Source organism: Neophocaena asiaeorientalis, unplaced genomic scaffold (genome assembly GCF_003031525.2).
Source record: "Neophocaena asiaeorientalis asiaeorientalis breed wild unplaced genomic scaffold, Neophocaena_asiaeorientalis_V1.1 scaffold275, whole genome shotgun sequence".
NCBI classification, from domain to species: domain Eukaryota; kingdom Metazoa; phylum Chordata; class Mammalia; order Artiodactyla; family Phocoenidae; genus Neophocaena; species Neophocaena asiaeorientalis.
In genome coordinates, this window is record NW_020173679.1 from 6500011 (window position 1) to 6512510 (window position 12500).

At 45.8% G+C, this 12500-nt stretch overlaps 2 protein-coding genes across 10 annotated transcripts in view; one reads left to right on the forward strand and one right to left on the reverse strand.

Annotated features, from left to right (window-relative positions):
- VPS13D (vacuolar protein sorting 13 homolog D) overlaps window positions 1-6831 on the reverse strand; it is a 244422-nt gene extending 237591 nt beyond the window's left edge. For 7 of the 9 annotated variants that reach the window (XR_003003764.1, XR_003003763.1, XM_024749924.1 and 4 more), the window contains exon 1: window positions 3006-3102. Coding sequence is in view for 7 of the 9 variants with exons in the window: in XM_024749924.1 (XP_024605692.1) it covers window positions 3006-3102 (97 nt within the window). In the remaining 2 variants the exon portion in view is untranslated. Of the gene's footprint in view, window positions 1-3005; window positions 3175-6288; window positions 6374-6739 lie in introns of those variants that run through there. The other 2 variants (XM_024749918.1, XM_024749920.1) reach the window with 2 other exon arrangements.
- LOC112402831 (translation initiation factor IF-2-like) lies at window positions 6256-6984 on the forward strand. The gene has a single exon (XM_024750006.1). It carries the CDS (start codon window positions 6256-6258, stop codon window positions 6982-6984), a length of 729 nt encoding a protein of 242 aa, XP_024605774.1.
- The last annotated feature ends 5516 nt before the right edge of the window (window positions 6985-12500 follow it).

Below are 12500 nucleotides of genomic sequence, written 5' to 3' on the forward strand. Positions count from 1 at the left end.
GAGGGAGGGGAGGAGGAGGGAGGGGAGGAGGAGGGAGGGGAGGAGGAAGATGAGGATGGCTATCATTCAGTGAGATCTTACTATGTCCCAAGCATTTCATATGCATTTCTTCATTTGATCCTCACAAAAATATGAGGAAATACTATTATTTTCTTCATTTTTAAGATAAGAAAAATGAGCTTAAAGGACAAGCAGTTTGCTTAAAAATCATAGATCTGGTCAGTGGTAGTACTAGAGTTCATACCAGACCTGTGTGATCTCTGGCGGCAAGAGGGACAGAGGATGAAGAGGAGGCTTCCGTAACTTGCTCACAGTCACAAACAGCTGTTAAGTGGTAAAAGCAGGGTTAGACCCTATGCCTGAGCTCCAAGTATTTTCCACTGTCTCCCCGTTTTGCATCATTCCATAACAGAGCCTTACCCAAAGCAGGTGCTCAGTGAAAGTCTGTCGAATGACTGAACAAATGAAATGTTATACAAGTCCTATCTCTGCCCCTCTACTACTCATATGCTACTTTGCATTTTTATTGCTTCTAGCATGTGCGCACAATCTACCCTTGAAGTCCAACCCACCAGCCAATCATATGCTGCTGGTCGTACGACGATGATGACCAACGCTGACGGAGGACGAAGAACGGTTCTAAGCTCTTTGAACCTACATTAACGTGTTTAGTTCTTAGAACCTTATGAGATAGTTAATATTACCTCCAACTTGCAGAAAGGGAGACTAAAGCAATTTTAATATTTAATTTTCTATTTAATTCTTAGTAGAATTTGAGTAATTTAGTACTAAGGATGTAATGTACAACATCATAAATATAGTTAACATATATGTTATGTATGAAAGTTGAGAGTAAATCCTAAGAGTTCTCATCACAAGAAAAATGTTCTTTCTATGTCTTTAATTTTGTATCCGTATGAGATGACGGATGCTCACTGAACTTACTGTGATAATCGTGTCATGATGTATGTAAGTCGAGCCATTGTACCGTACACCTTAAACTTACACAGTGCTGTGTGTCAGTTATATCTCAATAAAACTGTCAGAAGAAGAAAAAAAGAATTTGAGTAATTTGCCCAAGTTACTGGTAAATGGAGGAACTGGGATTCAAACCCAGTCTGGCTACAAAATCCATACCCTTGACCACTATTTCAGTCGCCTTTGCATCTTCCAAAGCATCTGTAAATATTTGCAGACAGACTGAAATAACATTCTTATTCCTATCTAGTACCCTCTGCCCCCAAACACTGCTTAAGTATGTCATCAAGATCAACAAAAAGTGTCAACTCCTTTACAAGCCATTCTCTCAGTGCACTGCAATGCTCTAAAACTTTTCTGGCCAAGCATCGTGGTGTGCTTTGGAGCCATAGGGACGGAGTACCTAACTGACACAAGTTTTGAAAGAAAAAGCATTTTTCTATTCTGCAGAGAAACATTCCTCAAATTCCACAGGTTCATTAAAAGCCATAGAGAATAATTTTTAAGAAGAGATAAGCACAGAAACGCAGTAGAAAGCTTCAGAGATACACACAGCTGTCCTTACAAGATATGTTCTGTCTAAAACTGCTGAGATTAGAAATCTATTATTAGTATAGACTCCACGATTTGTCAGGTACCACAAATTTCTATTTATTCATTTCTTTAGCAAAGATCCTTCTTCTTACCACACCACTCTTGAGAAAGCCAGCTCTGTTATTAGCAATGTTGTTGCTAATAACAATGTTGCTCCTTCTAGGCCCTGTTACCTGCCCTGTACAACCTGGTTAGCTTCACAGTGTGTCTGAGAACTTCAATAAGTGACCAAAGAGGTGAACCTGACACTATTATTGTACTTTAAACACAGCCCCGCCCTGACAATTGGTCACTTTCACTTTCCACTAAGCAGCTGCCTTCTAGGAAAGGGCAGAAGGAAAAGCCGAAGAACAGGAAAGAACCCACTTCTGTTTCCAAAGAAAGGAAGGGAGCTGGGAGGTGCAACCGTGCTAGCTCGCCACCGCCTGTTGCTGCTGTGATCGCTCCACTGGTTTAGGTGGGCCAGAAAACCCCGGAGAATGCTGCTTCTGGGAAGAGAAAATCACTGCACCCTGTGCTTAGACTATACACACATCTGGATCACTGCTAGCCCCACTAACCTGCCCTGGTCCACTTGCCAAAACTCATACTCCCAGGAAGCCCAGAAGGTTTCCACTATATCTGAGGCCTCCTTTCCTCTTTCTATGATTCTACATGTTTGCAAACTGACTTTATCTTCTTTCTCTAGATTTGTTAAAGGGTTCCACTTTGAGTTGAGCAAACAGAACTTAAATTAAAACAAGGAGAAGGAGAAGAAAGCCGCTTTCCAATCCCCACATCAAACCACTGGGCTGCATTTACACAGTATAGACCTGTAAAGGCTAAAATGTCTCAAGCTTTAGGTACGTTACTACTCAGCAAGACAAGAACTCAGAAATTCTGTTGGAAGACCCCACAGTAATGTATTTTAAAACTTCTACTGGGTGTCTATTACACACCAGCAGGATAGGAGCTTCAATGGTCACTCCATTTGATCCTTTTAGCGATGCTGTAAAGGTACATGACCCTCTTTTTCTAAAGAAACTGAGGCTCAGAATTTCAGTGACTTGTTCATGTAGCTAACAAGTAACACAGCAGGATTTGAAGCCGAAGCCAATGCCATTGTCACTACATCCTGGCTGCCTCCACAAAGCTTCATAAAACTAAAAAATTAACTGGGGTAAAGCACAGTCACCAGTAGCATGGTCTTCTTTTTTATTTTCCTTTTAATATTTAACAGTCCCCTAAAACCTACAACAATCCAGGTATATACTTAAGTTACCCTGTAATAATAATCAGTGTCATATGGAAGAACATTATTTCCTTTTACACATATTTAATACAAAGCCACCTGTCCATCGGGGTTTATTACTCTCAATACAACAAACAGAACATAAAAAATAGAAATGCAATCTGCAAAGCGTACTTCACCAAAAAGAGATACATGCACTCACCTTTCAGAAGCGCAACGGACAGCTGATCAGTGTTCAGGTTATTGACATATTTCCCTAGATAGGTATTGAGAACCCAGGCTACAAGACCTTCCAACATGACTATATCCTCAAGACAAGGTGTTTAAAACTCATGGATCATTATTTCTCTCTCTCATGGTCACAGAAGAATCTATGAAAGAAAAAAAAAAGGAAATGAACAGAAAAACCTGAAGGTTTTTCCAAGCTGATATCCTACTCTACCTGCCCTGAAGGTGGCTGGATGCAAATCACAGATTTAAGAAAAGATGGGGTGACCAATGTTCACTGCACCACTGTTTACAATAGCCAAGACATGGAGGCACCCTAAGTGTCCATCAACAGATGAATGGATAAAGAGGATGTGGTACATCCATACATACAATGGAATACTACTCAGCCATAAAAAAGAAGGAAATATTATTTGCAGCAACATGCATGGACCTAGAGACTATCAAACTAAGTGAAGTCAGACAGAGAAAGACAAATATTATATGATATCGTTTATATGTGAAATCTGAAAAATAATATAAATGAATCTATATCCAAAAGAGAAACAGACTCACAGACATAGAAAACAAACTTATGGTTACTAAAGGGGGAAGAGGGGAGGGATAAATTAGGAGCATGGGATTAACAGACACACTAATATATATAAAATAGATAAGCAACAAGGGTTTACTGCATAACACAGGGAAGAATATTCAATACTGTATAATAACCTATATTAGAAAATAATCTGAAATATATATAACTGAATCACTTTGCTGTATACCTGAAACTACCACAATATTGTAAATCAACTATACTTCAATTTAAAAAAAAAAAAAAGATGGGCTGCAAAGCACTGTGCGATGCCCCCACCAGTAAATGGAGGCCAAACCAACACATCTGCATTTTGACGCAGCTGCAAGGGATAGGCACTTATAAATTTACCAAAAATTACCTACAATTCAAAGCTGTGTATCTTTTCGATGTAACTGATTGTTAAACTGCTTGCTTTTGGTGACTGACCTGGGGACTAGACTGTCCTGATCAGAGGTTCTCATCCAGATGTGATACGGCAATGTCTAGAGACATTTTTGAGTATCACGACTGGGGGGATTGCTACTGGTACCTTGTGAGAAGAGACCATGGAGGCTGCTAAACTTCCTACAGTGCACGAGGTAACCCCCCGCAGCAATGAATTATCCAGCCCCAAATGCCAATAGTACCAAGGTTGAGAAACCCTCTCCTAGATTAAGGCAAAAATGGCCTAAGAGATTGCATCAATAAACTTCATATTCTGTACCGATCCTCTTTAAGCCTTCCCGAAATCAATTCTGCAAACCTCTTCATCAGGCTCATTCCTAAAATGATATAAGTGGAAGGGAGACAACAGTGGTTTATCGTTCTTCTTAACTGTCCTGGAGCTGCATTGCTGGTACCTGGACACCAGACAGTGCTGATACAAGGGACCCCCTTAGTCAGTAACTGCAGACCACAGAAATCCTCTGGTTCCAGCTGCAGTATTTACAGTCAGTGCTGATTTACTGCTGTCATTACAATAACTGCTGTTTATTAGCATTACAAAACAGAGATTATTTTTAGTATTCCGTAAAGTTAACATGAGGGAACTTGAGACACAAAAGTTTAAATGGGTTTCAAGATTGCTCAGCTAGTAGATCCTAGTTAGAACTGTGGGCTCCAAATCTTGCTCTGAGCCAAGCATGTCGGACACCAGCCCACCAAGCCTGACACTCCAGGTTTGCTGTGGCAGGCATCCCACTTGGAACCGGCCCTTTCGGGATCCTTTCCAAGCACTTTGCCCCATCTCCAGTTATTCACCTTAGTGCCAGGAGATACTCTTACCCCAACTGAGAAGCCTCCACCCACCAGAAACCCCCAAACACAAAGCTCTACAAGAGTTAACCTCCAGGAAAAATCTGTTTTTATTTGTCTATAGTGTCCTGCATTTCCAGAGAAGATTAACTTTTATTTGTCAACAACGACAGTAAAAACATAAGAAAATAAACAGCATTTGGAAAAATACTAATTTCTTTCCAAAGATCTTTTTCAAAGCTACATTTTTATGTAAAATTAGGAATCTGCTAAAAATTACTGCATACACTTATTTAAAGAAGAGATTACAAGAACAAATTTCTTAAAATAAGAAATGTTTAACAGCCTGAGTAAAGGAAACACTTCTTTCTATAACTTTAAATGAGTAAACCTACAAAAACAAAACACGAACCTGACTAACCTAGTCTTACTACGTAGAGTCCAAACACACTTAGGCAAAGAGCCAAAGTTGGAAAACTCTTCACTTCTGAAGTGGCTGCCATTGATTCTGGTCCTAAATGCCAACAAACTCTCTCTGGTGCCATCCACAAGTGCTCTCCTCATAAAGGGAAACAACCGTCAGTTTGTACACAAGATCTGGCCCTACCCTACCTTCCCTGAAGGTGGACGAATGCAAAGCACTGATTAAAAGAAGATGGGGTAAGAAACACTATAAAACGCCCTGTGCAGTAAGTATATTGAGGCCCAAGCTAGACGGCATCCATTAGCTCTGCTAAGCATCTAGAGCAGGTTTGAGGCCACTTCAAGGATTCCGTTAAGGAATCCGGTGTCAGGAAAGGCCGCCAGACTGGCCAGAATCCCAAAGTGTTTTTACACTCTGGTCCATCAGGGTTTCTAGGCCTGGTACTAACCCCACCTGGCCTCCCCTAATCGGTGGAGCAGGTGACACTGGGGATCAGTGCTCAGCCTACCGATGGGCAGACAGCCGGCCGTGACCTTGAGCCAGGCCCCTCCCTCGAGGAGCGGCTGGAGCCCTGGAGCCCCGAGTAGGAAGGGCTGGCAACAGGACGCGGGAGCGGAGGCGGCGGGGCTGAGGGCTGCCGGCCCTGCGGGCTGCCGGCCCTGCGAGCTCGGACATCGGAGGCCGGAGAGGGGCGGAGGCCCGGCAGGAAGGAGACTGCCCAGGAGGCGAGGCTCCTCCAGCCCGCCTGCCGCCCCTCTGCTCTCAGAACCCTAAGCCCGGCTCCAGGGGACGGAGAGCCCACCTCCCAGATACAGCCTGAAAGGAACACAGCCGCGCGTCCCAGCCCCGGAAGGAGGAGCTCAGCCAGGATGCGACCCCGGGAGGCGAGGGATAAAGAGAGGTTTGAGGCCTGATGTCCCATCCCAGAACGAGACCCCAGAAGGCTGGAGAAGGGGATGTTTAAGACTCTCTGGAGCCCTGACTGGAGCCATGTTCTTGGGCATAAGGCAGGGGAGCTCATACCCTGGGCTCCCGCGTGAAGACCGAGGCTCCGGCGGGGAGACGCGGCCTGACACCCCCTCGATCCCAGGGCACCAGGCTGCCCCGACCCGGAAAAGCGTGCGGGTCCGGCGGGGGTTCAAACTCCCCAGAACACGGACGCCGAAGTCCCGGGAGGCTCAGGACGCCCGAGCATATGGCTCCGGTGCCCGCAGGGCCTCGGACTCGAGAGTCCCGGTGAGGGCGGGGCGCTCGGGGCCGTCTGGGGCTCGGACACCCCAGGGATCCCCCGAGGAGCTTAGACGGCCGGAGGGCCGGACGCCGGGGTCCCCGGGCTCCCAGCGCAGCGCTCCGCCCGGGCGGGCCGGGGCCTCCAGGTCTGAAGCGAAGTCGGAGCGGTCGACCGCAGGTCCACGCCCGCCCTGCGGCCCCCGGCCCTGCTCACCGCCCGGCGCCGCCCCGCCTCGGCCCGTACCTGTAGGTGTCCCGGACCGCCCGCCCCAGCCAGGCACTGCGCGGCGCTTCCTCGTCGCAGCTCCTCAATGGCGCTGGCCCGCTGCGCTCAGACCCGCCCCGACCCGACCAATCGAGCGGGCGACGCGCCTGCGCCTGGCCAGCCGAGCGCCGAGTCATCGAGGAGGCGCCCCCTGGCGCCCGCGGCCGCTCCTGCAGGGCTGTCCGCCCTTCCAGGGCTCGCAGGTGCTGGGGCTGAAGCGGTAGAAAGGCCCAAACAGCCCCCCCATTTTACAGCGCGGAGGTAAACCGAGTCCGGGGGAAGGATAATATATAGGACATATTGGCTCAGAAGTATTAGAACCCAGAATTCTTCCGTCTACAACGACCCGCCCGCAATCTGTTCGCCACTTATCAGCCGCAGGAGTCTGTTAAAACATAATTAATACCATGCCACTTTCCTGGTTAAAACCTCTTCCGCATTATACTTAAGTTAAAACCCACCTCCTCAGAGAGCCGACACCAAGATCCTACTGAATTTGTTCCATTTGCATTTCTGCCACTCTTTCCCGGGCCCGCTCTGTCCCAGCATCCTTCAGTTCCTGCCCCGGGACTTTTGCATTTGCATCTCTCTACTTAGGATGCTTTTACCCTAACTGCTGTCCAATGGGAATATAATGCAAGCCACATAGTACATTTATTTAGTCGGTACATTTTTTGCAGGAAAAAGAAAAAGGTGAAATTAATAATATATTTTATTTAATCCAATATGTTCTAAATATTATCATCTCAACCTGTAACCAACAGAAAAAAATTATTAATGAGATATTTTGGGGTTTTTTTATATTAGTTTTTAAAATCTGGTGTCTATTTTACGCTACTGCACATCGTAATACAAACTAGCTACATTTCAAGTGCTCAGTAGACTTGTATGACTACAGGGCAACTCTGGATAATCAAACAGGCCACTCCTTGCTTCAAATATTCCATCTGAGAGAGGATTTCTCTGCTGCCGTATCTGAAGTTCCCCTCATCCATTACCCTGTTATATTATCTTAACAGAATGCTGCCCGAGATGAGATCATCTTATTTGTTTATACCTATGTTATCTTTCATCACCCTGAAAGTTCACTGACAGCAGAAATTATGTCTTTTTCACAAATGTTTCCTCAGTACCTAGACATGGCCTAGCACAGAAAAGGCCCAATGCTATGAAAGAATGAACAAATGAACGCCTCATCTTGGATTATCACCAGAAGGGCAGGAAGAACATCTCAGGCTCACAAAAAGTCAGAAGACACAGGACACAAGCTGGCAAGGTTGCAAGACTATCTATTTACCATGACATTTATCAGCCCTCATGATGCTAAGCTAATGAAGGTGCCTGTGGGCTGACTCACTCCCAAGCAAGGCCTGAGTTTCTCTGAGGTGGGGGTCAACCCATCAGAATCTCAACACTGGGTCCCCCCAGAAGCTGAGGTTTGGCTGTAAAACCCTAGACTCCACAGAAGGCAGAAGGGAAGGCAGCCATCAGAGCTGAAGGAGCTCAGGGTCCAGATCTTCCAACACAGAGACACCTGACTGTACCTGGGGAGTTTATTTAAAACGCAGATGCCAGGGCACCATTCCTTCAACCAGTATCACTGAGAGTCTTTGGGCCTCGGTCCCTTATCAATCTTAACATACGTTTACCACACAGCCATCCCACTCCCAGGTATTTACGCAAGAGAAATGAAAGCACATGTGCATGCAAAGACTTATACACAAATATTCACAGCAGCTTTATTCATCATAGCCCAAAACAGGAAATAATCAAAATATCCATCAACAGGAGAATGGATAAAGATATTGCAGGGACTTCCCTGGTGGTCCACTGGGTAAGACTCCACGCCCCAGTGCAGGGAGTCTGGGTTCAGTCCCTGGTCAGGGAACTAGATCCTGCATGCGTGCTGCAACTAAGAAGTCCGCATGCCTCAACTAAGAGTCCGCATGCCACAACTAAAGATCCCACATGCCGCAACAAAGATCCCGCATGCTGCAATTAAGACCCAGTGCAGCCAAAATAAATAAATAAATATTTTAAATGTTTATGAAAGAAGAAAAGAGATTGCCATGGACCCATACAGTGGAATACTGATCAGCAGTAAAAAGGAGCAAACTGCTGAGACAGATACTATCTTGGAGGAAGCTCAAAAGTATTAGCTTTGTGAAAAAAGCCAGACCACGCAAGGCCATGTACCGTACTGATTTAATTTCTATGCTATTCTAAACTAGGATGGCACAAGCAGATCAGTGGTGGCCAGAGGACAGGGGTGGAGGGAGGGGATTGACTAGGAAGGGACAGGAGGGAACTTTTCAGGGTGATGGGGCTGTTCTGGATCTTGATGGTTGCGATGATCGTGAGTCTGTATACAGTTGTCAACGTTCACTGAAGTGTGCACTTAAAACTGAAATTGCATTTTCTGTTCATTATTCCTCAAGAAAGCTGATATTTAAAAGATCTCCTCCCTCCTGGGGCTTACATACCAGCGAGGGAGGAGAGACGGAGAACGAACAAAGTCAGCATAAAATATAGAGTGAACAGGATGGTGATGGGCACTAAAGAGAGAAATAACGCAAGGAAGCAAGGTAGGAAGGAGGACTGTACAGTTTTAGATGGAGGCCTCAGTGGGAAGAACTGGCCCCCAAGGGTTCAAGTTCAGGGAGTCTGCAGGGGGACCCAGCTCCCCAGGTGATGGGTTTGGAAATGCAGAGCTGGTCCAAAGCCCTCATTGTACAGAAGGGGAAACTGAGGACTAGGAAGGGGAAGGAATTAAAGTCATGCAGAGAGACCATAGGACAATGCAGGACTCTGCTGTGAGCCTGAATCCCTCTCCATAATGGCCTCAGCCTTTCCTGCATCAGCCCACAGCCCTGAGCTTCAATTATTAGAGCAAAATTTATATTCGTTATGGACAAAACAGGGAACAGAGAGGTCAAATGTTGTCCTGGCAGAAGGAAAGGGGTTGTGTTGGCCACAGGGAAGGTCCTCCCATGGTCCCCCACCCATGCTGTGGCCTCCAAAGCTGCAAGTTTCTGACACATAACAGGTGAGGGGCTGCAGGAGATGGGGGATGTCCTTAATTACCATCCACACTAGACTCTGAGATGTATGTTGGCCCAGAAGGGCCAGGTTTTCTGGGGCAGGCAGATTTGAGGGGCCCTGCTCAGTACTCCCCAATATCAGGCCCCTCCCTACCCAGCCTTCAGATCATCTAGACCAGAGTGGCTGCAGACAGTCAGCCAAAACTGCTGGAGAAATGTTCCTTTTGGCCCACACAAAACCTTAAAATAATTGAAGTTAAGTTACATTTTAAAAGCTCGAGATCACTTGTGAAAATCTATATTTGGAGCTTCTCTAGAAAAAAAAAAAAAAAGGAAGAATTGGCAATGGTGGAACCCCCATCCTCACTAGGCTTACATTCATTCATTTATTCTTTCACCATTTATTGAGCACCTCCTATACACTAGGCACTCTTCTAGGCACTTGGGGCTACATCACTGAGCAAAACAGACATATTTTTGTCTACAAAAATGCCCTGTTGGAGTTTGTATTCTAGCAAGAGGAGCAGACGGTGAGCAATAAATATAACACATGTAAATTATACAATATTTGAGAAGGTGATAAGTACTGTAAGAGTCCCATGGGAGAGGCAGGCATCTTAGGGGAGAGGGAGCTATAATTTTACATATGAATGAATCAGATCCAGAAGTTTCCACGGCAGCACTGTCCAATAGAAATATAATGCAAGCCACACACGTAATTCTAAATGCTCTAGCGGCCACACTGAGTGAAAAGAAACAGGTGAAATTAGTGTCAATATTTTATTTAACCTAACATCTCCAAAATAGTATCATTTCAACATGTAATCAGTATACAAATTATTACTGAGCTATTTTATATACGTTTTGTACTAAGTCTTCAAAATTCAGTATTTGTATTTGACAGTGCGGGTCCAGAGTCTCTTGAGAAAATGCAGACAGCCTGGGCAGGGGTGGTACCGTCACTCTGTGGGAAGAAGGACAAGGCACAGACCATAGCTCAGGGGTCAGCCCCATCATCTTACAGAGGGATTCTGAGCTCCAGAGAGGGACGGTGGCTACTCCAAGTTCACACAGCAGGTTATGGGTGGAGCTAAGGTACAATCGCAGGACTCTTAACCTTTAGGTTTGCCCTGAGCAAACGCCCAGCTTTCCAGATGCTGCCTGGTTTCTGGTTTCTGAACATAGAGCTCCAGGTGGAGCAGAGAAGTCCCCAGAGAGAGAGAAAATTCTACAGAGCTGGTTATCAGGAGCCTCCCACAGTAAACAGACTGTCCACCCAACTCAACTCCTTAGATGAGTATCAAGCCCAGACAGTCCTGCCCTCCTCTGCATGGCAGAGATAATGGGTACCTTTCCTATCTCCCGGAGCAATTATGGAGATAAAATAACCGAAGCTCGGTTTCCCAACTCTTAGAGCAGGCAATGCTCAGATCTCTTCCATGATGTGGGAAATAAAACCCAACATCCTTCCCCTGGCTTCTGAAGACACCCTCTTGACCTCATGTCCTGTCCCCGGGGTTCCAAGGCTGTCCCACCCTCCCTTTACCAAGGCCTCTGCTCAAATACCAGCTCCTCAGAGAAGCCTTCCTGAACTCCCCTTGCAAACCAGCAATACCCCCACTCCCGTCTGTCCCCTTACGTTGCTTTATTTTTTTTCTTAGCACTCACCACGGGCATAGTCTACACATATTTTTTCACACAGTCCCTCCTAGCGTGCCAGCTCCAGCTGGCATTCTGTTGCATCCCCAGGACCACCACCCCCAACACACAAAAATAGCCACTTATATTTACTGGACACTTACTATGTGTCAGGCACAATTCCAAGTATTTCACGGATAGTAGTTCATGCATTAATCCCTTACTCTGAGGGACGTAATATTTTAACCTCATTTTAGAGATAAGGAGAGTGAGGCACAGAGAAGGTCATTAACTTGCCTGAGGTCACACAAACAGGAGGTGGTGGAGCCAGGATTCACACCTGGAAAGGTGGACTTTAAGGCCCACAACTCTTGACTTCTGTGCTAATCCATCAGGGCGCCCCATAACAATCATGCCTGAATGCAGACTAGATGAAGAGGAATCCACAAGTTGCTTGCTCCCATCTGTGCTGGCCTCTACCTCACTGAAACCACTTGTTCTGTCTCAGTTAAAGAAAAGAAAGAAGCAGGAGGGTCTTCAACTGGCCCATTTTGACTGGTTAACCCATCAGGCAGGTGGCTGCCTTCAGTTACTCCAGATTTACCCACTGCAATATTGTGGTTTATAATAAGAAGTATATATTTGATCTTCATCCTCCATTCCTGGCTCACAACTCTTAAAAAATCTTTGGAATTTCCCAAGTGATGAGAGCAATGGAACATCTTTTGTTCAAATATTTGTCCTTGGGTCCTCATTTCTGAAGTAGCTCCAGAGCCATAAAGGCAAAACCAGTGTCTTGTTATTCATATCAAACCCCTTTCAGTCCTAAGCCTAAGTTTATGTTAATAGGTGGCTTTTGGAAAGCCCCTAAGGATGAGGGCTGGTTGCCAGGGGAATGAACCACGTGATTAGAGGGTTGGAACTTTCCACCTCAGCCCCTTACCTCTGGGCTGGGAAGAGGGGCTGGAGGCTGAGTCAATCACCAATGGACAGTGATTCAATCAAGCATGCCTATTAATGAAGCCTCCCTAAAACCCCAAAAGGACGGGGTTCAGAAAGCG